The sequence below is a fragment of the Lemur catta genome, chromosome 10, assembly GCF_020740605.2.
Source record: "Lemur catta isolate mLemCat1 chromosome 10, mLemCat1.pri, whole genome shotgun sequence".
Lineage (NCBI taxonomy): Eukaryota > Metazoa > Chordata > Mammalia > Primates > Lemuridae > Lemur > Lemur catta.
Genome location: NC_059137.1, coordinates 78,562,995 through 78,590,273, shown reverse-complemented (window position 1 = coordinate 78,590,273; position 27,279 = coordinate 78,562,995). Strand labels below are relative to the sequence as shown.

At 42.0% G+C, this 27,279-nt stretch overlaps 1 protein-coding gene across 5 annotated transcripts in view; it reads right to left on the bottom strand.

Annotated features, from left to right (window-relative positions):
• NTRK2 (neurotrophic receptor tyrosine kinase 2) overlaps nt 1-27,279 on the bottom strand; it is a 343,471-nt gene that overhangs the window by 148,515 nt on the left and 167,677 nt on the right. For 4 of the 5 annotated variants that reach the window (XM_045562234.1, XM_045562236.1, XM_045562238.1 and 1 more), the window contains one exon: nt 13,430-13,618. In XM_045562234.1, the coding sequence (XP_045418190.1) occupies nt 13,430-13,618 (189 nt within the window). Of the gene's footprint in view, nt 1-13,429; nt 13,619-19,606; nt 19,655-27,279 lie in introns of all 5 variants that reach the window. The other variant, XM_045562233.1, reaches the window with a different exon arrangement.

The window sequence follows — 27,279 nt, the reverse complement described above, 5'->3', positions numbered from 1 at the left end:
TATTTTCTTCCCAAAGCTACAGGTAGAGTAGATATGATCATCCAATCATTTTTTTCATTCAATTGTTCACTACCTGTTTATTATGCACCTACGATGTCCTGGGCACTGTTCTAGGAGCCAGCCAGAGATGCCAAAGCACTTGTGTGTTCATTGAATAGTCCATGATTAGAAATTTACAAAATTGTCAATAAGTATTTATTTACATCTGCAATTTTCAATATCATTCAGTGACTACTGCCACTGAACTCCCAGTAAGACGTGACTTCCTGATTACACATTCATCATCCAACACAGACATATGACTATATATGCTGAGCCTAATCTGAACTTTCATTCCCACCCCCTCAGCCCCCATCCCATCCTGGAGTTTCATTCTTAAAGGTCCCAGCTAGTCTTATTAGTCAGAGGTTTGTTTTATTTCATTTCTCTGGGAAAATTTTCCATACTGGCAAATGTACATAGAAACATTCAAAAACACACCCAACCCCTACCCCAGGGGAAGCAAAGGACTCATCCAATTCTCTCTTTGGAAATATTTCAGCCCCTTTTCTGTGAAGTCTCATTCTAATTAGTTTCTCCAAGCCACTCTCTGGCTGCTTCTCCACAACCCTAAAGGGCTGATCAAGCCCTGGAGCTTTGTGCTGATAAATGCATGGAGGTTCAGGGGGATTGGAAATCTCTAGTAAACAATATTTTGATTGTATTATTATTCGTTGTGATGGACTTTAACTGCAGTGGAATAATTCATACTCCAAACTCTGGTCTTTTCCAAGTTATCAAGATGATTAAGAGAATAAACATTGGGAAACATTGGGTAGGAAAATAATTATTCCTTTTGGCTAACCTCACCATCTATTATCTGCACTTACTAAGCCCAGTAAAGAATTGTTACATTACTTTTTGGGGAACACTTGTTATTCTACCTATTAAAAGATTAATATTGAGGTATTGGTCACGTGTGCCTGTCACAAAGTGATTGTTCATAAATACTGGCTCCTTGATGTCCCCTGACTTTATGAAGCTCCTAGATGCAAGCATGGAAGAGTGCCATTTATCAATACTAAATCACATTTTTAAAAAGACTCTGTAAAGGCCACAGATCTATAGGAATTTTGACCCCTTTTACTCAGTTTGGAAACATGGACCCTTGCATGGAAACTGAAAGAGTGAGTTGTAGAAGGTAAGCCAGAGAAGTACTTGTCTGTCCTCTGAGATGCTCACGAGACTGGTATCAAGATTGGTTCTCTGTAGACTGCTGGTAAGAGGGCATTATTAGCTGCTGTGTTCCCTTGGCCTCCCTGGAACTGGGTGACCAGGGCACGCGCTGTGTGTGCTCAAGCCTCACAACATCACCTAAGGAAACTCAGTAAACGTGTGTGTCGCACTGTGCTCCCGAAAACACCTGGCACACTTCAGACTCTTGTCTTGGACGTCAAGTTCACCTAGGAAATCTGATATGCTAATCTCAGAGGAGTGGAGTCACTTAAGAAAGGGTACAAGATCTATGGCATAGGATGCTTTTTCTAGGATTTTCTGAAATAAAACAAAAAAGACAAATTTTTCAGAGTGAGGTTGGCCAAAAAAAGTAGGATTTTGCATAATTTTAATCAGCAAAAAAATAAAAATAAAGGCTTATTATTCATGATTACTTAGTATTTCAGGCAAAGACTGTGCTAAGAGAGGAAACCTCACTTCTTCCCTAGGGAGCAAAGGGGCCCGGGTCTGCCCACTGACAGTTCCATTCTCCAGCATTAAGCTCAGCACCCTCACGTCCCCAGCCTTCAGGTTTAAGGTTAATACACTCCAGCATTCCTTGATAAACTCACAAGAAAGGGGTGATGACAATGCTACAATTTCTCTTGCATATTTAGAAAACTGCTGGGTATTAATTCTGGAAAAGATGAGAAGCAGCAGTACGAGACTAGCAAGAAGTGGAAGAGGTGGGATTTGGGTTCTTTCTTTTTTCTTCTAACCTTTCTGAGCCTCAGTTTTCTCATCTGTGAAACAGAGGAATAATATCTATCCTCCAGCATTGATAAGGATTTTTTTTTAATGTGAAAATACAATCCATGGGCCGGGCATGGTGGCTCACACCGTAATCCTAGCACACTGGGAGGCTGAGACAGGAGGATCCCTTAAGCCCAGGAGTTTGAGGTTGCTGTGAGCTATGATGACACCACTGCATTGTAGCCCAGGTGACAGAGTGAGACTCTGTCTCATAAACAAAAAAAAAAACTACAATCCATGGGGCACACAGAAGGCATTAGATATGAGTTGTTTAAAAAGAGAGAATGCAAACATTACAGAAAGGGCTCATGGCATTAAAGAACAGGTTGAGTGAAAATGGAGTATTTTAAATCTCAAATATTGTTTCTTTAACAGAGCAAATGTAACACTAAATCTTCAAATGGGGGGCGATAAAGCAATATCTAATACATTTTTTAAAGAATTTCAGTTATTTTTAAAAAATTTTATCTAGTTTTTCCCTGTAGATTATTTCTCAGACTTACTGAAAATCTCTGCAGACCTTCCTATCCTTTTCAAAAGAATCTCTCCCTCTCTCTTTCTCTCTCTCTTGTCTCTTTGGCTGCCTCATTCTTGTTCTCACTCTTGGAGAGTCACATACAAAAAATAAAAAAAAAAATGCACGGAGATGAGAGTGCTTATCTCTCACATATGTCAGTAGGTAGCACAGGACGGCTAAGGCTGGACACGCCGAGGCTAGTGAGCAAAAGGGACTCAGGGGACTGTCTCTCCAGGGCCAGAGGAAGGGTTGAGGAAGGACAATTAGGCCAGGAGCTCAGGAAGGGTGAGAAGACTGGCAGGTAATCAGCCGAGTGGTTCATGTATAGAAAACAGAGCTTTGCAAAGGCCGGAGGTTTCCATAAGATCCAGGCCAGAAGGAGCCCCGAGCCCAGGGCTGGGCAGGGAGAGGGACATGAGATTCTCACTCTGTGCACAAAATTTAAGGAGATGCCAAGAATTCAGTCATCAAGATAAATAGTAGTTTAATGCAATATTTTCTAAAATAAAATCGAGTGCAAATATCTATGATAAAAATACATCAGAATTTTAAGAAAGACTGAATCTGACACTGAACTTGCAGGACTCACCTCACTTGTCTTACCCAAATCCTGGTCCTACCAGGAATCTGCTGTCTTTATTTAAAATTTTTGATATTTTCCTAACAGATTTATTTTTTTGCTTTTTTAAAATTTTTTTTAAGATGTTGCATGAATATATTACTTGAGTGCTGAGATTTTTGGTGCCCCCTCAAATTCTGTGCCTTAACTGAGTGCCCATCTCACTTCACCCTAGCACTGGCCCTGGCTCAGTGAAGGGGGTGCTTCCAGAAAACCCAGAGGGGCCACCTGAGAGCAGCTCGGAAGCCAATGGGGACAACTCTTAGAGGGCTGTTTGCGATGCTTTGAGGAAGCCCCGCACTGATTTATATTCTCAAGTCCATATAAGAATAATTATCAGTAGGTGACAAAAGTAGGCAACAGAGACCACAAATCTGACACTCTTGTTTTTATTGGTATATGTGTTTGGCTCTGAATGATCAACTACATCACAAATTCCAGTACAACAGATCTCATTTTCACAAACATGTTTGTATCATAAAGAATTCCAAGCTCCATTGATCGCTCATACATACATGTGGGCAAGCCCTGGCGTTTCTGAACATAGTAAGAGAATGTAAGTCATGTGTTAGGTCCACTGTCTCGCATCAAATATGGGAGAGGGAAATGAAGTGAAGCAACACTTAGCAATCAACACAGCCCTTCCCTGTCCCACCCCAGCATGACGTGCTGCAGCATCGGAGGGCTGCACTGCAGAGACCAGCGCTACAAGGCGGCAGGGGGTGCTCAGATGGGAGGAGGCCCCTTGGCCATGGAGGGGAGGCAGGGAGAAATTACAGAATCACACTGACACCTAGATTTGGTGCCCATTAGCAGGAGGAACATCAATCTGCACTGACCCACCGAAAGTCCCCTCTCCCCAAAAGTGGATAAAGGTGTGGGAATCACCTGAACTAATCCCCCAACCTCAAACCTCCTCCACAGCCCTGCCCACACACCAAAGTGCTTCCTCATGCTGGGACAGGAGGGGCACGATGGCCACAATGACACAAGTTTTCTCAAAGAGAATAAAAGAGGGTACTGAGATGCCAACACCAAGAACTATGCCGATGTATCAGCTATTAGACCCAAAGCTCGCCTAGATCCACTTTAATTAAAAACTTGGGATGTAATATGTAGGAAATGACAGTATATACAAGCCTAGAGGAGAAGCCTGATTCAGGAAGTGAATGATAATCTTATTTCCTCTGCTACTTGGCTTCTTCCCCAAAGCTCAGGAGTTCAGAAATTGAAGGAAGGCATAGCTACCCATCATCAATATCTTGCTAAGAAAATGAGAGTTTTCCTTTTTCAAAACCAACATCCTTGAAAGTCTAGGTAGGGTTCAGGGAAACCAATACCTTACATGTAAAGTAGAGGAATTTTACCAACAGCTCAAAACAAAGGCTCCTAAGTGAGATAGAAACATCCTAAAGGTCTCCCCTCTGGCAGCACTTGGGAAAGAAAGAACAGCCTTCTATAATAAATAAGACGCAAGCAGCTGTATGTATTCACAGTTGTTTCTGTAGATATTAGGAAATGGCATTAATGGAATTAGGAACCAGGAAGAAATGTGATCATTAGCATCCTAAGTCCTGAACCCTAATACCTAGAGAAAAAGAGGGAGGATGGAAGAACAAGATGGGAAAAGAAATTTCCATTTATGGAAGGAAACCCAGGAGAGAGAACATGTGATACCAGTTAGCTCAGCTGGCCGGGGGATTAATAGAAGGTAAGAACGTAAGTTCTGACCCTGGGTAATCCAGTGAGTGCCCCTCTATTCCTTAGTAGTAGACTGAACGCCAAGTTGCTTGCAAAAGTCAAGTCTTTGGGAGTGAGAGGTGGGGGATGGGGAAGCTAAGTACTGAGCATGAATGTACAAGTAGATCTGAAAATTCAGTCTTACAGGAAAACAATTCAGGTGGATGCTCAGTGGTGCCATCTCTGCGTATTGCACAAGCAGACATTTCACATAATAACCTTTAGTAGAGACATTCCCTAAAGTGGAGACTAGCTATTTTGATATAATTACATATAATAGGATTTTATCCGTCCTTTCTATATCAACCACTTTATTGGAACATGAGGAATATGGCACTCAGTCTAAATGCCATCATTATCTAATAATGAGCTTGGGTTCCACTTTAATGCACCCAGAAGGTCAACGACATGGTTAAACAAATGTGCTAAATAATAACAGGATACAAAGAATGTGGATGTCTATCCACATGCAGTAACTGATAAGAATAATATAGAAACTAGGCCTAGATTATTGATTTCTTTCTGGAGTTCCCCCTTGCTTTGGTTCAAAATCACACAGATCTAATCTCTTACAAATCACAGAAATCTATTTGTCCTAAACTCAGTTTTAGAATCTGTTAACCTTAATATTACTGTGCAAAATACCAACACTGACATACAACTGTATGTCATACTATTGACAGAGGTCCCCTTGCCAGAACCCCAGCTCTAGACGCCTGAGATATCAGACGAGGAAGGAAGCCCTTCATGATGGAAAATCCAGGGATCACCGGGAAGCCAACTCCACCAAGTTTAGGCAAGGCTGGCAGTGACTGAAGGGAGACTCCAGCTCTTCAGAAGTCCTGCACAGCCCAGGGGTCCTGGGTGGAAGAAAAGTTCCCCTAAATATTGGGAAGTATATCAAATATAACCAGCCTGGCCTTTTAAGATCCAGAGCTAGCTAGCAAGTGCGAAGAACTGGGAGACCGACGTGATTATCTGCTTCAGTTGAGCAACAAACTACATTTGGAGTCACCTAGAATGGTTGACCCCGAACTACAGCTCTCAGCCTGCCTTGTCAGAAAAAGGGAGACTCACATTTTCTGAGTCTTTCCCGGCTGCAGCACGTGTGATACTCGCAACGTGAGAGCTGAGCTTCTGCGGGGTTTAAGATCTCTCTAGACCAGACCTGATGTGGCCAGCCTTGGCCAGCCACCAGCACTGTCTTAACCCTTGTACGCCCCGCCCAAATATGAAATCTGAAACCAGGAGTAATACACCCAGTGTTCTTCCACGCACTTTCCAGCACAGTCCACCAAAGGAGAACCATTGCTACAGAAATAGGAACAAAGACCAGTAGAGACAAAGACAAGGACATATATGGTTAGACTTGATATTACCAGAGATTAAAAGGACACCCACAGACTTGAAAGCCATACATCCAGATGATATCAGCAGTTGTTCTAACAGTTGCAATTACAGGTGATTTTTAAACTTTCATCTTTATTTCTTACATTTTCCAAATTTTCTACTATAATCTATATTATTTATTCTTGTTCTAAAATATCTCCTTTTAGGGTACCTGAAGGCATTTGGGGTGATTAAGACTTAATTCTGTCTTACTAGCAAAAATCATCAGGACTGTACCAATCAGGGTGACCAACTCATTGTGGTTTGCCTAGGACTTTTCTGGTTTTAAAAATGAAAGTTTCACATCCCAGAAACCACCTCAGTCCTGGGAAAACCAGGATGGGCCATCACCCTAATATTCATTTTCTTTTGGGCCACACATACTATCTTCTAATTTTCCCCTCCATAGGAGAAGCCAAGTATTCACCAGCAGCAGAAACACACAGCATTCTCTCGGGGACAGGAAGCAGACCCAAACACAGGGCAGGACAGATTTGTCTCCTCCTTGGCTGCTGTCTAGTCTCAGGAGGTGGCTCTCGCTCTCATTTGAGGGCTGAGCTGGAGGAGAGAGATTCCCTTATGTGGTGATCAGTTTGAACTAAGAAGTAGCTCTCTTCCTAATTCTTTCCCGCCCATGGGTTAGAGCAAATGTTTCTTCTCTTGCCATTCATGAGAAAGACCAACAACCAAGAAAAAGAAAACCAAAACAAACAAAACACCACTACAACCTCAGTGAGTAACCTCTGTGCAGCATTACTGCATCTCAGGAAGGAGGGCTGGTGTGACTGCTAATCCAAGAAGAAGCCCAGCCGTGGTGGGCCACCCTCTCAGGCTGGCAGGATTAGTGAAGACAGAGAAAATCTGCACTTTCCAGGGAGAAACCCTGCTCTTTGTTATAATAGCTGCCATAAAGGATTGAGTGTCACATCCAAAAAAAACTCCAGTGGCGCCATCTTACTCAACAAAGGGGAACACTCAATTGGTCCAAGCATCTGGGTAGCAGAAGCTTCTTAGCAACATATGAGGCTCCTCTGCATTTGGGTTTGTTGAGCTGGTCCTGAGCCACAATCTGCTGCAAGAGTGACACATGCAAGAGTGACCAACCCGAAACCAAAATGGGGTGCAGCTTGATTAGATTCATCCTGTTGCTTCACACACCCCAATCAGGCTGAGCCTTGGGAAATACCCAGAACACATGCATTGGGATCCTCCATCTGCTGGGATGCTTCCAGAACACCACTGATGTTTTGGTGAAATTGGACTAAAATGTATCTGATGTGTATGAGATGCATAATTCCATCTTGGTTGGTCAATGATGTGGAAGTAAACACAGTCTTCAGAATATCACTATGAGTGTCTCCCTGACCTAAAGCCATAATCTCTTTTTTTTTTTCCTTTTCAGCCATCAGGCATAGGATTGGAGTATTTTCTCTAGGAGATCTAGGTATACTACAATCGAGTGGTATTTCTTTTTGGATAACAAATAATATCACCCAGTGGTCAAATGCTAATAACATGATTTTACTTTGTTGTGAATGTGCTTGAAACTGGTTTGCTAAGAAATCTTCATCCCAGCAGAGTCTGTAACATGGCTTACATTTTAAATGTAATTATGCAGCATGTATTCATTTCCCTTCTTTTAGGGAACTCAAGTTGTTTTTTTAAGCATTATTTGATAGCTTCTTACCATCTCCTCTGGAGTTGAAAAGGGAATATAATATGAAATTGTTGTAGCTAGCGATGGGGAGCCATGGCACTGAGGGGGAGAAGAAATTGCACTGGGACCTACAGAATGCCAGCAACGTGCCTTGAAGGCCCCCACGGGACAACTTGTCCACCCAGTGTGCCATAAAAGAAGCAATTTCTAAGGATCCTAAAATAACTGCATTCTCTGTCCTAATGCTCATAGTGGGTAGAATGGACTTAGCTGATTTGTAAAGTGCAAGTCTTGGCCTTCAAAGGCAGACCAATAGTTCCCAAAGCAGCCATTATTTGGCCAATTAAACACTTACAAGAAAATATACTTCTGAAAGACAAATTTAATAGGCAAAGAACAGGAGAAAGTGCTAAAGCAATTGTTTCTACCTGTGTTTCTATCCTGTCCCTGGCCATCAAAATGGACCACGGTGATCTGATCACACTGAAGTCTGAAGATAGCCTTAGCTAACTCTCAGGGCCATTATTCTTTGATCTAATGAGCTCCTGGGGTTTAGGAACCTTGCTCATGTGTTCTAGAAGTAATGTTGCAAATATGTTCAAACCCTCTGCGATTCTGTGAAAAATATTACCTTCATCCCCTCCCCTTGTTCACAAGACAACAACAAAGTGGCCGTGGCCATTAAAGGGAACAGGATGGGGACACTGTGTGATAGTTTCAGCTACTATTAAAACACTCCCTCCCTTTATAACATCTTATTTCCTTAGTCCTAGCTGGTCCGTGAATCTGTGTTTATCTACATAATTACCTAATAAACATGTGACCAGTGGAAAAACATACACACATGCGTACACACACACATGAATTATAATACCTGGAGAAGTATGGCACACTCTGGGGAAAGCCAAAAATTATCCACTTCATTGGAAACAGAACTGAAGTGGAAAAAAAGTCAGAATTCTTTATATGCATCTGCCACAGGGAGTTACTAGCCCTAGGTACACATAGAGGGCATGCTCTGCAAGGACAAACACATTCAGGTGCATCTCTAGAGAAAATTCCTGTTTAATTCAGGCCTCAGGCCTATGGCCCTAGCTAATTTACAAGGCTGCTCTAGGGAAGACACAGTTTTAGGGATGACAATAAGCTTATGGTGCTCTGGCAGAAGAAGGTATAACCCATTCCCACCCTTCAAGAGAGAGCACAAGACTGAAGATTTGGGGGTTTTGCTGGTTAGTACGTTTGTTTTGTTTCTGTTAGTTAGTGTCAGTTCAGAAGGTACGTTTCCATTGTACCCTGTCAAAAACTTTCTCAGCAGTCAAGGAGAGGAAAACAACACAGCGCTGCCCTTGAGCCGAGTTTGTAAGTGTTACTGGGAAACCACCCCGTGCTGTCAGGTGACATGGTTTTCAGACATGTCTAAACAGACTAGTTGACTTAAAGACCAACTCCAGACTTGATGATGCTGAGCTGATCAGCTCCATCTTGCCATCCTGATTGACCGAGGAGATGGGTCTATAGTTAAAGTGGCAGAGCACTTTGAGGGGTTAGTCATTAGAACACACTGCTTTGTCTTGGGAAGGCAACTTCTTGCTTGGCTAGGTTATGGAGGCTAAGGAGTGACGTCAGATCTTGTCTGGCCAGAATTTGCAGATAAACATAGAACTCTTCTCCTCCATCGGGCATGGGTTTAGCCTCCTTTAGTTCCTGCAGTGACACAGGAGCCTCCAAATACCAAATTATTATCAGGCGGTCTTGGGGGAACCTCTGGGCCCTGCAATAAAGTAGACAGACTTGCTATTGGAAAGTGCTTGGGAGCAATTCAGCCCTGTTCAGATTGCTCTAAAATCCTGCAAATCATCTCTGGACTTTGTAAATGCAACCCTCATATAGCTCCTGATAGTAAAAACGTACTTCAGGGGATAGAATGTATCACCACCTTTCACTTAAATGCTTTTATGTGTCATTTAAATAAATCTGATTTGATCATGTTTTGTTTGTTTCTTTGTTGTTTTGTTGTTTGAGCAAAGCTATGCAAGTATTGAGGCTGTATCCCTTTGGACAAGCCCCTTCTGAACATTATTTGTAAAATAAGGTGTTTGTATTAATCAGCTTTAAAGTCTAACTCAGAGGATCACAAACAGATGGTGGACGATGGACCAAACCTGACTCATGCTGATGTATTCCTATTTTCTCTCACCCAATGCCTTAAATCTTGGGGAATTCACAGAAAATAATAAATGCCTGTTTCCTCTGAAAAAATTAGAGTATGTAGTGCTCCAGCATGGCCTTCACTACCCCTTATCATTCTTCTAATCCAGCCTGGTTTTTATTTGACCTGCCTGATCCCTCAAGGTAATTGCTCTAACCTATTTTATCATAGTGCCTGACACGCTGCACTGTGATTAAATGATGATCTAACTATCGGCCTCCCCAACGAGGAGGCAGGACACAAGTCATTATTATCATGGAATCTCTAGTTCCTAGCATTATAGGAGTATTATAGGTAATCAATAAATATTTAAAAAATTGAACTTCCCACTATCTAAACTCTTACAATTCAGTGAAATGAGACAGGGATCATTCTTTATAAGATCACACATATATTCTAAAGCCCACATCTTTGACTAGCATGCAGCTTTAGGAAAGAGAAGAAAATATGCCAGTCTGTGGCTCAAGCCTCTGATGGGTCAAGGACGGGAGTGGTCAACTGTCCATGTGATATTTTGCTTTAAGCACATGGAAGAGGTTCTAAGCTCTCTCTGAGATCTTCTTAACTTTTTTAAAAGATATAACATATGCAACTTCTTGGAAGAGCCCTTCTTAGAGGTTCTTTAGAGGTTAGTTTGTAAAACAAAATATATTCAATAGGAATCACCTGATTAAAACTAAGCTCCTAACATTTCACGGGCCTATAGCAACAGATCCCTCTGTATGTCAGATCTATTCATTTTGAAACATTTTTAATTTCTAGAAGACTATAATTATGATGTTCAAAGAAATGATTTTTTTGTCAAAAACTTATTTCTGCTAAAATTGTTATCTAAATCTGTTTAAATTGGCTAATATACTGTTAAAAACATGTCTAAAAAGTAAACTGCTATGTAGGCAAGTTTGATAAGCATAAAGCCAATGAAAAAGGCTATGAGTCATCTTTCTGGTTACAAGTTTGCTATTAATTAATATTTTAGTCATATATAGCCATATCTGCTCAACATATGGCCAACATCAAAGATACAGCATGTTTCAGGAATAGTTCAACAGACGATGTCCCTGCTCTCCGGGAGCTTACAGTCTAACCTAAACACCACTACGGAAACACATACACAAGAGTGGTCATACTTAACAAAAGGCAACAGATATACTGAAGATAAAGGAAAACAAAATATGGGATAAAAAAGTGACATTTACAAAAGGGTGAAGGGAAGGAAAGGAAATTGCATTTTCATCCTATTTCTTTGAAAAAGGATTCATGAAACGTGTGATTTTAAGTGCTTTTAAAATCACGGAAGGGTATATGTGGCTTCGTCCTGGAAAAAAAGAATCTTTTGGTATAAGATGCCAAGTGACTGAACAGTAAGCCATGAAAGGACAGGTAGGGGAAGGAGCCAGCAAGACTTCATAGGAAGGACCTGCCCGATGGAGAAAGGAAGGTTTAGACACCTGGATAGAGCCAGGGCTGAGGGGAGGCACAGAGTGGCTGAGCCACAAAACCAAAACTTCTCCAAAAATAACCAAAACCATTGCAAAAAATCCCCAAGGACTCCAGATTAAGGAAATGACCTTTGAGACTTTCTTTAAGGATTTCTAAGGAGGGACAGCACTTTCAAACATCTAGTCCACTGTCTTCCATGGGATCTCATTCGTTACTCAGTTTGTTTGCTTTTCTGCTTGTTTGTTCATTTTCTCTTATTGGATGCATGAGGCTGATGGTGTCTACTTGATCATCCAGCTTTATCCTTCCTCCATCGTCCAAAAAAAAAAAAAAAGCAAACTTTTTGAAGGCATGTTGATTTTGGCCAACCTCAATTATAATACAGCCCCAGGCTAACTGCAGTACCTAGTAGTGGTGGTGACAGAGGTGTCAGAGGGCTTTATTCCTAGGGAAAACAATCAAAATGATGACAGATGCTGCCATCACAGTGTCCTGCTTTGTCTTAGTCCAACTTGACTGTGAGGCATGCAGGGCATTTCAAGGGCCTTTGGAGGATGCTTTTCTCATCAAAGTAGGCACATGTCGAGCAATCCCCCGCTCACCTTGTTCCACAACAATGACAGTATTAGGATTGATAATACCTTAATTTCAAATAGCATCTTTTATTTCAATGAGCTCAGTCTTCACACACATTGTTCTATTTATCTTGTCATGTTACAGATTCAACCAAAATCTATGGTGGGGTCCAATGTCATACATCAAAAGCTTGTGGTACTGTTCTTCCTAACACCTAAACTCAAATCCAGACTTAAACATACCTTGGGATAAATTTGAAGACTAGGAAGAAATGATAGGTGACTCCTTATATATGAACAGACCTGATAAGCATTGCTAAGGCCCCTTGTCCCATGAGAGTTCTCAACACAAAGTCAGTCCCCTAACCTTGCAATAGTTCCACCTTACCTTTGAGACAAGGCAGGAGAAGGGTATTTAAGACAAGATAAGAACATGCAAGGAGAAGATACCCACTCATTACTGCTGGGGAACTGCTGGGATTGGGACCACCTGATGTCATAGCCCTCAGGACCCCTGATTCACGTGTGAGGGAAGCCCTGGAGTTCCAATGGCATTAGCCTGTTTGTCCACTGTGGGTTTATTTTCTGTTGTCCTTAAGGCTGTGCTCCATTTTTTATATTTGAGCAGTAGCTCACAAAATAGGATAAAAGGCTCTAAGAAAAATCTCTGGCTTGCCAACAGAGGTTAATGGGTCAATTTGGTTCTGAAAAGTAAAAGTCATCACACTTAACATGCCCATAATCTGTTGCCATGTATTTTTGCTGTTGTGGCATCATGACAAAGTCTCATGCTGGGAAGTAGGACTAAACAAAGAATACAGGACTACCCAAATTGATACCACCTGTGTGCAACACAGCGCCTCCCCAACTACCAAGAGTGCATATTTTAATTACTTTCAATAGACCAAATTTAAATTACATCAATTGCCTGTTGTCTGTAACTGATACATGTGCATTCTAATATTACTTCTGGTTTCTGTCTTTTTTTCAAGATAAGCATGCCTTGATTCCAACTTCATGTTGACAAATGGTTTTGGGAAATGGATCCCAAGAGAAGTCAGTATCTGCCCAAAGTTCCCATCCCAACAGGAGACACACCCTGAAAATTCCATAAGCAACAAACTAAAGGACCTATGCCGTGGGCCAAAAGCTGCAAGAATCCTCAGACGTTTCATTACAACCCCGCCCCCAGCCATCCTTGTCAGAGGCTCTGATAAACAATCTGGTTGATGCAGCAAATGGACCAATAAGTATAAACAGCTGTACTTACATGTGTCTGGCTTGAGCTGACTGTTGGTGATGCCAAAGTACTGGGGATTTTCAATGACAGGGATCTTGGTCATTCCAATAATAACGGCATCGGGGCCACCCTCTGAAGAAGACGGGGTGTTACTCCCATTGGAGATGTGGTGCAGTGGGCTGGCAGAGTCGTCGTCATTGCTGATAACTGAAGCTGGGCCTGGAATTAGAAAAAATGTATATTCTCCTGTAATCAAGGGTTTTATTGAGCTATGATTCACATACATAAAATTCACCCAATTAAGGTGTATGATTCAGTAGGTTTTAGTATATTCACAGAATTGTGCAAGAAATCACTATGATCTAATTAATTGTAGGACATTTTCTCCCACTCCAGCTAGCACTCACTCCCCATTCCCCCACTCCCAGCCATAGGCATCCACAAATTTACACTCGATCTCTATGGACTGGCATTTTGTATGAATGGAATTATATAATATGTGATCTTTTTTAACTTTTTTTTTTTTACCTAGCATAATGTTTTTAATATTCATCCATGTTGTAACATGCATCGATACTTCCTTCCATTGTATTGCCTGATAATACTACGTTGTGTGGATGTGCCTCCTTTTATTTATTCATTCATCGTGTTTTGACTTTTTGGCTATAATGAATAATGCTATTAATACTATGAATATTCATCTACAAGTTTTTGTGTGGACACATGTTTTCATTTCTCTTGGGTGGAATTGCTGGGTCATATGGTAGCTCTATGTTTAACATTTTGAGGAACCACCAGACTGTTTTCCAAAGTGGCTGCACTATTTTATATTCCCACCAGCAGTGTGTGAGGGCTCCAATTTCTTCACTTCCTTCTCCTGTAATTTAATATGAAGCTTTCCTCTCTATTCTCCGAATGTCTCTAGAATACTCTGTCATTGCAACTCTCATCACAGGGCCCTGAAAATTGTTCTGGGAGTTTGAAGATCTGAGTTTCCTGTTTCCTTTCTCCACTCTTTGGACAAGTCACTTACCTTCTTTGTACCTCTTCATCCACTTATGTGAAAAATAATACTTTTTTGTTATTTTATGAGACTGGAATAAGACTAGTGATATGAAAATGTATTATAAACTTCAATGTGCTTCATGAATACGCATTACTACTAGGTATTACTAAATAAACATTAACTGGTAGACTAGATTTACATTGGACTGTCCTATGACTATGTTCCTCTTTCTCTGTATTCTGGGAGTACCTGCACCACTTTTGCCTATAAAATACCTTCATAACAATAATGGATGAATCCCATGGCAAAGTTACTTGCTTTTCTTTTAGCTGTACTATTATTTATAGAGTCATTACTTGGGTGTCTTCATACTAAAGCAATAATCATAGCTTTAGTATAGCTTTTGTGTGTTTTTCATACAACTTAAATTTCTAGTCCAAAGTCTCAGAATGTATATGCCCAACTGCAGAGTCTACTGTATCTTGCTTAAAAAATATGTCCATTGACCACTAAACTTAGTGTTTGCAAATAGACTGGCAAAGATAAAGGTCTACATGAAAGCTTAAAAATGGTGAAGATCACGGTGGCTCACGACAGGCGTTCCACACATGGGAAGTGGACAAAGTCCCCTAGATGTATATTACACACACAGGGTCCCATGGAAGCACACCACTGACTGGCCAGACGACTGGCATAAGCCAAGAGAAAGAATAAGGAGCGACAAAGGGGAGTGAAAAGGAAGAATCAAATGCCCAGCCAAGGCAAATGCCATGCCAGGGAAGGGAAGTCTAAATTGCTACTTCCTGCACGAGGTAATGTATTTTCATCCAAACCCCCCACAAAATGCATGTTTCAGCACCTCCATCCATCCGCTGCCATTTTCCTCATGCTTAACTATTTCAGTGAGAAGTGTGGCAATTCTAAAAAAAAAAAAAAAAAAAAAAAAGAGGTCTTTTTGTCATAGGATTTTGAATCCCCTGAGAAATACAGTGACAGCCATCCCCCAACCTCCAAGATCCATTCTTTTCCCCTTGTATGGGGATTATCACAGTTTCTAGTGATAACAATTGGACATTCCCCAGCTAACTCTCTTAAACAAACTATGCAGGAGGCAGCCAACTGCTATTATAGGTAATTTTTGAAGCATTCTCTCAAGGTGATGTGCATTTAAGTTGCGTTTAATGATACACTCCGGCTCAATTCTGCGAACAAGTCCTCACACAGCCAATTTAGAAGCCACAGAACACTCAAAGCAAAGGCAAGCCCACCAGTTGTGCTCATGTTGTGCCTAGCTCACCTGTGTTAGTAAAGAGCAGAAATCCTGCCAAGAATAACTATAAAAACAAGTTCTTTCCTATATCCCTAACCATCTCTGTTTTAGGATTTGCTTCTTGACAGGCCTAGCTTAGCCAGCTTCTGGCTAGTGATGGAAAATGGAGATGTGCTATGCTAAGGTTTCTGGATCTTGTCAATGAAACCCTGTCACCACTGGTTCCCTTGCTTGGTTCCCAGAACAGCTGCCCCTCCTGCGAGGTTACCAAAGCATGGTTTCATGAGCTCCCCGAGGGGATGGAGTCAAGGCTGCAGATTTCAGATTCCAGGCTGCAACCTTCACCCCCAGAAATGCAGGAGTTTCATTTTCAGATTCTCCACATGCTGTCAGAAGGTTATCAATATTTCCTCCTGGAGTCCCTGCAATGATTAGAAATGCATTCAAGCCCAGGTGCTTTCTCCTCTAACTCTCCTCTGGCCCAGGATGGTATGATGTTCATGCCATGAACTTCACAGCAGCATTCAGTCTTTTTTTTTTTTTTTTTTTTGAGACAGAGTCTCGATCTGTTGCCTGAGCTAGAGTGAGTGCCGTGGCGTCAGCCTAGCTCACAGCAACCTCAAACTCCTGGACTGAAGCCATCCTTCTGCCTCAGGCTCCCGAGTAGCTGGGACTACAGGCATGCGCCACCATGGCCAGCTAATTTTCTCTATATATATTTTTAGTTGTCCATATAATTTCTTTCTATTTTTAGTAGAGATGGGGTCTCGCTCTTGCTCAGGCTGGTCTCGAACTCCTGAGCTCAAATGATCCACCCACCTCGGCCTCCCAAGTGCTAGGATTACAAGCGTGAGCCACCCGCCCAGCCAGCATTCAGTCATTTTTGAGGGGGTTAATACCTAGAAGACAATCTTGAGATTCCTCCAGAGATTCAGGCTTTGAATCTTCTGCCAAGTATACAGTGGAGTCCTCACCAATGGGCTTGTTCTCTGCTTCTCCTTCTCCACTAAAAGGACACCCCTTCCTTCCCCCAACCTCGCCAATTAAACCCCCCACTCTGACGTAACAGATCTCAAGGGTGTGGGCTCTTGTTTGAGAAGGTGGGGGGATTAAGCATAGGAGCAGCATAAAGCACCAAAGGTAATTTTCCAAAAGCCTTTTCCCTTTGCCAGAAAGTCACTGTTGACAAATGTGAGCAACACATAAACCTCAACAATTCATCAAGTGGGATATTAATTCAAGTGCTGTTTTCTCCATTATTGATGTTCTAAAATCTGGAAAATTGATAGGGCTGGCAAGGTTGCAGGGATTAAGCCCATTTTTCTACGAACATTTTGATATAATGGAATGCAAAGCACAGCAAGGTTGGGAAGGGGGAAGAAGCTCTCAGCGGGGACAATGAATGTCTATACAATTTGACAGCAGCCTGTCTGTGCAAATCATGCCGTGTGCCTTTGTGTGTCTGTGCATGTGTTTGAGCAGGCACCTCGAAAAAGAAGAAGAGTAAAGGGGCACATCACAGCATGTTAAAAGAAATTCATATGAGGACTTGAAAAAATATAATATTAATATAAAGTTTTAAATTAATCGGTATGTGCACATCTGCTGAGTCTGGGATAGGTAGTTCTAATTACTGAGCTGGCAAACATGAATTATGCCAGGAAACATTTTTAGCCTATTTGTATTTTAATATGTCTCAGGTGCAAAAAGACATTTTTTCTTTTATCAGAGCTGCTTGGTAACATATCCCGCACATATGACTTCACAGACATTTCTAAGCCCAACTTAGACTTATTTTCCTGTGATAAGAATCGATGAAGGTCATCTGGGAAAGGAGTTTTCTTTTCTCAATACCAACAATACCTTCAAGGTCGGGGGAGGATGATTACTCTTGAACAGCTGTATTAACCACACCTTTTATTTTCTGTATTCTGATGCTTTGACATCTGGGGCCCTGCTGATACTGGTTGGCCAGTTCCTGGAGATAGTAAATACCCTGCCTGAGATCACACCTCTCACATGCAAGCCAACTAATCCGGAGTCTACACCCCCAACCACCTTCCTAAACCGGCTCTCACACTCCAGGCCACTGTCCACCTGCCCTAACCACCCCAGAGCCAGGTACATGACAACTCAGGACAGCCTCTGTGCCCCAGGGCCTGCTGAAATCACTCAAACTAGCCACACGACCCTGTCTTGCCCTTTTCTTCCCATGGAAAACACACCAACGGCTCTTGCCCATGGTCCTCTCACCCCCTCTAAGCCTTGAGCGACCCTGACACTTCCCTGTGTAGCTCCCCAAGGCACAGAGTGGCCCCTCCTCTTGGGAGCTGTGAGCGACAAACTATCTTTTCAATGGCAGTCATCTCCTGAACTGTTGGGCTCACCGTACCTGAAAAATAATAAAACTCCTATCTTAAAACAGCAGCACCTCTGCTGGACTGCAGCTGGAAGAACAATTCTGAAGAATTCTCTCTGCCATTGCCTAAAAGGGCTAAATCCTATTTTTGAAGCTTGCCAGGATCAAGCATTCTTCTGCAGTGCAAACTGGCTAGAAAAATGTTTAAGTGGTTGCAGTGATTTGCTATTTAGTGGGAGCAAGACACTGTCTTCCAGCACTGTCCTGAAGATAATAAATACCTATCTCCAGTTTATTACCCCTCCCCCAACACACACAGTACACACACACACACACACACACACACCATAAAACCCTAGAACAGGACACCTTTAAGACTTCCCAGGCAGGATAATCCTTTTTATACCTTGGCAAAGTGACTATGATCACTTTGTGCCTGCAATTTGCCCCTGGGGAGCTGCCTAGAAGCCCTGAGCTGCTTAACCTTGCTATTCCAAGTTTGCCACATCTCTACTTCCCCCTTCCTGGTTAAGAGCTTTAACCTTGGAATTCATGGGGCTAGTAAGGGTCAGGGTGACTTTTCCCCATCCAGGCCCCATCTGGCCAGTCGGCCTCAGCCTACTGGTTATTTTTGGATCACTGGACAGACACTGATAGAGGCTGTCTAATAGGGCAAGGTCTGATGTCAGGTTCCAAAGTGAAAAGAAACAGAGTTTCTCACATGGATGGGATGAACAAGTTGAGGGTGGATGGCTCAAAACTGAGCAGCTCCCTGACATTTGTACATTTCCCCTGCCTTGCAATTTTTACCTCTGGTCTACCTTGCCACCAAAAGAAATACTAATCATGCCCGCAATGGTCGGATCTTGGAAACCCACAGGAAAGACATAAGACAGTCTGTCTTTTCATTCCTTCTAAGCAATTCCTGTTGGTTGTCTCTGCACCCACGGAAAATACTGAACAAATTGGAGGTCCAGGGAGATCACACCTGATTTCAATCCTAATGATGAGCTACCTCATCTGCATTCACTTGGTATGCGACAAACTCTGCTTTTCAATTGTCAGCACATAGTCTGAATGCAAGGAATAGAATGCAATCAAGCACAAATCACAGCGTCTGGACGTTAGAGTCTGTTTTGAAAGAGAAATGGTCATAAATGAACAGCTGATTTACTAATTCACAACTTTATTACATCTTGGCCAATCGAAGAAAGTTAAGATCCAAATTTGTGCAGCCTTTACTATTCAGTCAACTACTCCCTGTACACGCAGTTGTGATAGGAGTTGCATTTTATTTCTTTAACCTTCTTAAAAATGCACCACGACCTAGAACTGGGATGACAGTTTACAATGGATAAAAACAAGTCAACTTCAAAAAATGCAAAAAAAGTTTACTGAACTCAATTAGCAAGAGTAATGCCTTTTCTGGAAAAATTCTAGACCTCCTTCTTCAACAAACCAAGAACAGAGAAAATGAATCAAGGACCAACAAATGTAAATAGGGTCTAAGCAGTTTCATTCAAATTAAAAACATAAATGTATTACTTATCCAAAGAAGGAGGAACTACTTACCAACACCTTGTCTTGATTTTATTTTCCCAAATCCAAACCATGAGAAATCTGAAAACCACAACAAAACATAACATAAACTTCGAAAGAGAAGTATAAACCAGAGGCAGTCAGCACTGTCCTTGGTCAAATAACACAACAAACTCCCGACTAAAAAACAAAACCAAAAACCACACTGGGGACCAAGGCTTCCTCTCAAACACCCAGACACTAACACTTGGGTTTTTGCGTCAACATTTATTTCTCATTCTGAGAACACGGAGGTTCGAATCAGGTAAGAGACAACAGCCTGTCTTGGAGAAAAATGGCCAAAACCCAGGCTTAAGGGCTACGAGCCGTTTTCTTTTTTTCTCACTTTCTTTCTTCCTCCTAAGTGGAGAGATCACTGCCTAGTACTGAATCATCTCACAGGAAAGCTGCAGGGGTGAAGACACACACAACACATTTGACAAATGCACTACAGTTCGGAACCGCAGCAATGAGGGAAAATAATAAGAGAAAACAGATCTTTTCTGAAGCTGAGACAGGCAGTAAGAAAAGGAACACAGAATCCCATGGGAGAGCAGATACTGGGCTAGATGGAGATTCAGGAGAGGGAGAAAGGGATTTTAATTCTACACGGATTCCTGCTACCGACTTGCCGTGTACGGACTTGCTGTGTGACACTGGGCCACAGGCAGCATCTCTGTGCCTCTTACAACAGCAGCCTCCAGAAGATACATGTTAAGAAAAGACCTGCCAAACGTTTGGAGAGCCTCCAGTGAATAAAGCCACAGTGAAAGGCGTTTGTTTCCTGGGCCTGACTATCCATCCCCTTCTAGGTAATTTCCACTGGGTTCAAAGTGAATTCTGTGCAGCAGAGAAATCCCTAGATACAGGCAGATAAAGGAATGGAGCCCAAATAAGTAACTGTGTTTCTCTGCTCTTTCAGCTCCGTGGTGATTTTTACAGGCAGTTTGGATAGTAAACTAGATTGAAGAAGTACCAATTTAAGTGAAACAATGCATGTATAAATTCTTGGCACACTCAAAGATGCCTTACAAAGTTGCTGTCATGATTATTACTTGTTCAAGTGTAAATTTAGCCTTTCCTTCCCGGGTATCCCACAACTTCAGCCCTCCAACTTCTAAGCCAATTTTTACTTTTGATTGATATTCCTCTGAATGCTTCCTTCCAGGTTTTGGAAGACGAGATGAAGGCCTGGCCTCGATCCAAAGCCAAATAAAGATTCATTTGCACAGAAGACTGTGAACTTCATTCACTGGAGCTATTAGTCTAGGGAGGAAGGGTCGTGCCTATAGATTTGTTAATTACAACTAACCCCATTTAAAATGAAATGCATTTTCCCACTGGTTACTTTTTGTTTTTCTATATTTGTTTGATTTACATAGTTTTAATTTAACCACAGATTGGATTTCTTAAAACTGCTCTTTTCACTTAAGTAATTTTTTTTTAAGTGACATTTCCATTTTACAGAGAACCCACTGAAGGACAATGCCATAGCAACTCCTCACTGGCTGCACATTTCAGATTATTTTTGATCACTATAATAAACACAACTGCAATGAACATCTTTACACATCTTAAGTGCTCCCCTCCTGTTGTCAAAAATCATTCTCTGAAGATAAATCCCCAAAATGAAATTACTCATTCAAAGGGGGTGAATATTGTTAAGGTTCTCAACACATGTTGTCAAACTGCTACTGCCCTGTGTCAACACTACATGATAGGGTGGGAGTGCGGTTTTGAGCTCCAGCCAATGGGAAAGCTAAGGGTGAATAATCCCCCACAGCTACTCTACCATGGGTGCAGCTCCAGCTAACTGAGCAGAGACCTGGCAAATACTACCCTCCCATCTGTGCCCTGTGAAACCATTCTGGTCCTGCCTCTCCCAAGCTGGTGTTTTGCACAGGTGCAATAAGAAGACCCACAGATATGAAAAGAATACGATTTCCTCTCACTTGAGCAATCATTACAATTCACCAAGTGCCTCCACCTACACCAGCCAGACACTTCTCCGCTGGTCCTCGGCCAAGCGTTGTTTGGATGATAAATTATCCTGCGCTTATTGATGAGGAACTGAGACTCAGAGAGGCTGATCCATTTAGCAAAGGTCTCAGCTTGTAGTGACTGAGCAGAGATTCAGTCTCCTGATGTAGAATCCAGGTTTCTTACCCATTCCATTTTCCAATGTCCCAAAATAGCCAAAAATAACGAAATTTTACATTATAATCAGGATTTAATTCTACATATGGAAAACACTATAAGTAGTTATTCATTCTCAGTTATGTATTCAACAGGCAGAGCAGAGGAATGAGCTGAGGGGCCTACCCGCAAGGAGCTTCCAGTGGAAGCTGAGCCATCCTGGAAATATGTCCAGCAGCATCAATTTGGGGTGAGGGGGGTGGCGGGGAGAACAGATTAGAATCAGCCAAGCACCGGAAAGAGCAGAGGGAAGGGTCCTCAGTCTGTCTGTAAGCCAGCTAAGCCTGAAGTGGGAAGTGCTGGATGTGTCAAGGGGCTGACACAGCTGGAAATGGGGGGAAACTGAGAAATATAAGCAGGGGCCATGTCAAAAGTTTGGATTTTATAGTGAAAATTGTGGTTAAACTCTAAAGATATATATATATATATATATATATATATATATATATATATATATATATATATATATATATATACACAAATCTCAGGCCAGGAAGCAACATGATCTAGATTAATTTTAGAAAAATTTTAGAAACTTAATTTTAGAAAAATTAATTGTTTTGGCTGCAGGGCGGAATCAGGATTATGGGAGGGAAAAATTGAGGGCAGGAGATTGATTGGTTAAGGAGGTTTTCAGAGAAATCAAGGCATGAGAGAATCATGGCCTGAACTGGGTGTCAGGGAAGTGGGAAGGTGAAGAGAAGCAGATGGGTGGCAGGCATATTTAGGGGCATCGGCAGGACTTGGTAATCAATTGCAAATTGAAGGGCATGTGGAGAGAAAGCAATGAAAGTTTCAGGTTTGGACAATGAGGTATAGAATCCCTAAGGGACTTAGAAGGGAAACAGATTTAGGGGTCAAAGTGAGAACATTGGTCTGGGGCACAAATCCCAAATAAGATGTCTAAGTGGAGTAACTATAAGGAAACACATCCAGTTAGCAAGACGGTCTGAGGCTCAGGACACAGGTTTAATGCCCAAAAGGGATTTGCCCAAGTTCTAGAGCCCATAGATCAACTGGAGAATGGAAACTGGATTTGTACCTAGGATTCATTTTTTGTCTGGGTACACACAACATCTTTTCTTACAGGCACAAATAAATGGGCACTCAACTGGGGCCAACCTTTGACAAAATTATTCTTAAACAGCTGAAATATTTCTAAGTTCTCTTTAAAAGTAGCACAATCATTGTGTAGGAGAGAATGCAATTGTCTTGACTATACCTCAGAGTACTCGGAAAATTTAACAGGCCTGTTGTAGAAAAGTCAAATTGGTACCTCTCCCCTGGAAGCTGTTATTTGATCAACAGCTCTTTCTTGATGGATTTAAACAGTAGTCTTAAAACTTTAATACTAAATTGCACCAGCAAAATTTTCCCACAAGGCCAAAAAGAAACAATTTCTCCATTTCCTGTGATGTTTCACCCATTGGGAGCAGAGTCCTGCCAAACCTTCCTTTATTTTCTGTTTAATAAGAGACACTTTATTCACTGCAAAATAAAGGGCCCCTTCAAAAGCAAATGTAGTTGTAGCGAGCCCAAACAATCCCCTCCTGTTGGAATCTTAACCAACAAAGACTCTGAATTATGAAATTAACCAATTAAATCCACCTTATTTTGAAGAGAGCTCAACCTTTTCCCTGACCAGAGAGGAAGAATGTAGGAAAATATAGCACCTTAACAACTCCAAGACGGAATTCAAGCTAAATAAAATAAATGGCAAAAAAGATTACTTTTCAAATGTCTCTTAAAGGAAACAGCTGAAATGTAGGGGATTGAAAAAGGATATTTATGAATCAGAGACAGGAGCCAGAAACAGGCAACACGGAAGAAACCTGACCTTCCCTGTAGGTACTGACTTGCACAAACACTAAAAGTGATGCTTAGCAGGGTTCCGATCGCAAGAGAATGCAGTTTCCGGATTTTATTTTTAAGTCTCAGAAAAATCATTTTAGTATGTTAAGAGAAAAAAATCAGCTTTCCTCTCTTCTAACTCTGAAGAAGTTAAAATTTCCTGTGTTCTCAAATGTAATTTCTTTATATTTTAAGGTAAGACTCACCATCCTCTACCCCCAAGAAAAGCAACTTTAACATCGTGATGGAAGCAAATAGAAAAATATGATTCATGAAGAGAGAAATGTACTTTACCTCCAACTTCTTAGGACCATGCCCAGGCCCTAAAGCAGTGGTCCCCAACCTTTTTGGCACCAGGGACCAGTTTCATGGAAGATAATTTTCCATGGACTAGGGGGAGAGGTGGGGGATGGGGGGAGATGGTTCCAGGATGATTCAAGCACAATACATTTGCTGTGCAGTCAAAACTCTCTGCTAATGATAATCTGTATTTGCAGCCTCTCCCTAGCGCTGGCATCACCATCTCAGCTCCACCTAAGCTTATAAGGCATTAGATTCTCATAAGGAGCACACTACCGAGATCCCTCACATGCGCAGTTTACTGTAGGGTTTGCACTCCTATGAGAATCTAATCTCCTGACCTGACAGGAGAAGGAGCTCAGGCGGTCATGCAAGTGATGGGGAGTGGTTGCAAATACTGCTGAAGCTTTGCTCTGCTTGCCTCCTGCTCACCTCCTGCTGTGCCATCCGGTTCCTAACCGGTACTGGTCCACCGCACAGGGGTTGGGGACCACCGCCCTAAAGGACACATGAAAGAGGCATCTCTGGGCTGCTTTGCTGCAGGGAGGGAGTGGATCAGTGTTGAATCCGGAGTAGATACTCAAAGTGCTTGAGTAAGTAGCCAGTGGACTGTCACCTCAAAGAACTAGAATGACTACTCATTGGGGTGGAGGAGAAATGAATGCAAAGGATTGTCTTGTTGACAATATAATCATCTCCCTTTCCTACTGACACATAATCAGAGTGAGTAATAGTTTGCTTCAAATTAATTCCAGTTCCTCAGGGTGCAGAAAAGTGTAGTTTAGGGCCAAGTTTCCACTTCGATTTAATCTTAATCTTTTACTTAAGGACATAACCTTTATAAAAGAAAGTCCCATGTCCACAGTATAGGAAGAGGACTTGCTTTGAGTTAAACTGTATCTGGAAATCATGATGCAAAGGGAATTGGTGGCCTTCTGACCAGCCTTCCTTTGGCTTCATCTGTTCCCCGTTTTCAAATTTGCAATGTGACTTATTTCTACTGTTCTCCAAAAAAAAGTAACACTGAACAGCTCTTATGTGACAAATATAATAAAAAATATGTGTTTTGTGGCTGATACTGCTGGCTGTTCTCTGAAATCTATATTTTCCTTTCTTCCCCCCCTGGGCCCACGGCTACACTACATTTCCCAGCCTCCTTTGTGGTTAGTTGTGGCCATAAGACTAAATTCTAGCCACTGAGAGGGGAGCAGAGCAAGGGGTCCCACTTCCGGGCCTGGGGATCAATACTTCCTACGTGTGCCACCCATGCTCTTTCCTCTCCTACCTGCCCAGAATGATGACAACATCTCGGGCAAACTTGGAGGTTGTGACTTGAAGATAGCCTAGGGCTCTTCCAATGAATGACTAATTCTCTCAGTATTATTATGTGAGTGTAGGCAGAGTAGAACACATCTCAGAGGCTGAGCTATTTTCCCTCCAAGTCTCATCCATCTGCAAGAAATAAACTATTGTGTTTGAGCTGTTATCCACTTTGGGGACTTATTTACTATGGTAGAGAGCCTATCCCAACTAATACACACAGACAAAGAAAAAATATATATACTTGAGGTTTTATTAACTGACTCCAGGGCTTCTCAACCCCTCATCACAAATTTAAAACTGTATGTCCATGTATATTTGCATTGTTCTGGAGGGAAAGTCCATAGATTTCATCAGATTTTCAAAGGGTTCTTCATCCCTAGAAGCTAAGAACCACTGAAATAAATTCCTACAGAGACAAAGATATAAATGCATATGTACTCTGTATGGAACTCTCTATAGGAGACAAAGACATAAATTCTGTTCTCTGTCAACGGTTGAATGTGGGTGCTGAGAACCATCCATCACCTCTCACCTAGATTTCTGCAGCAACCTTCTAACTCAGCTCCCCACGTCATTCTTGCCTCCCCTTAGTCTCTTTCCCAAGGAACTGCCAGAGAAATCATTTTCAAGAATAAATCAGATTATTGCATTCCCTGCTTGAAATCCCTTAAACGTTTCTCGTTGCATTTAGTATAAACTTGGGATCATCAGCGTAGAGTCTCATATGACCATGGCCAGAGTGTGCCAAATATCCAGCGCCCCCACCCCCAACTCATTCCCTGTGAAGCAGCCACAGTGGTCTCTTTCCGAGTCCTGCTCATTTTGCATTTTTTCTTGACTTTTCTCAGATTCTTCTCACGTTCTTTTTTGTGCCTAACTACTTCTCCTCCTCCAGGTTTCAGGTCAAATACCACACTTCCAGAGGGACCCCAACCTGGCCACCTTAATCAGAGTCTCTCTGAGCCCCGTTCCACTCTCTGCCACCTCATTCTTCTCAGTATGCACCAATACATAACCTTCTTTATTTGGTTTATTGTTCATTGTCTGCATCCTTTGCTAGAATTTGAGCTCTAAGAATCCAGTGACTGCCTTAGGCTCCCCCGACCCCCTAGAAGCAGACCCTGACTCAAGGATTCCAGTGAAGGTAGCTTATGAGGATTGGATTCCAGGAAGCAATAAAGGCAGAACAAAGAAGTAAGGCAGGAAGAGGGAAGGAAGCCTAGGGTGGATGTGTTACCCAGAGGGTTACACTCTGGACAATAGGAGTTCACACCCTTGCGGAACTTGGAGCGATGATGTGGAAGACACCTCAGAGCTATTCCATCCAAAAAGATAGGAAGGTGGGTCACCTGCCCTCCAGCTACCATCTGTCAGTGGCTGGGGGCTTCTGGCTCAGAGAAAGCCCTTATGCAAAGAGTTGTGGGTGATGGCAGCAAGACACCGTGGGCCAGTACAGGGATGGTGAGAGCTGAGAGGATGCAGGTGGGACACCCACTGTGTAGTTTACGCCATCTCCAGGGCCTAGCACAGTCTCTCAATAAATACTTGTGGAATGAATAAGTGAGAATCACAATTTTTCAAAAGCATAGCAATATCAATATAGCAAGTATTATAAAAATGCCAATATGCAAACTATACACTCAACATAAAGACCATTATGTTTTGCAAATATATTTGCTACTCCCCTGATTTGTTTCTGGCCCTCCAATGGAACGTCACTGAAAACAGTATTTAAAGGTGAGCAATTCTTAGAACCCACACTGCAGGCAGCAGTATGGAATACAGAGCTGGACTGGATGTGAATCAGAAGCTGTGGGCCCTCTCTAGACACTGCCCAAAATGAACAGCATGACCTTGAGTGAGTCATTTCCCCCCATCACTTCTGTTTCATACTTTGTGAGGATAGAGCTTGAGAAATGGCATCTGAGGCCCATTCAAGTTCTAGCAATCTATAGGACTAAACATCAGCCATATATGACTGAGAATAGATTGACACA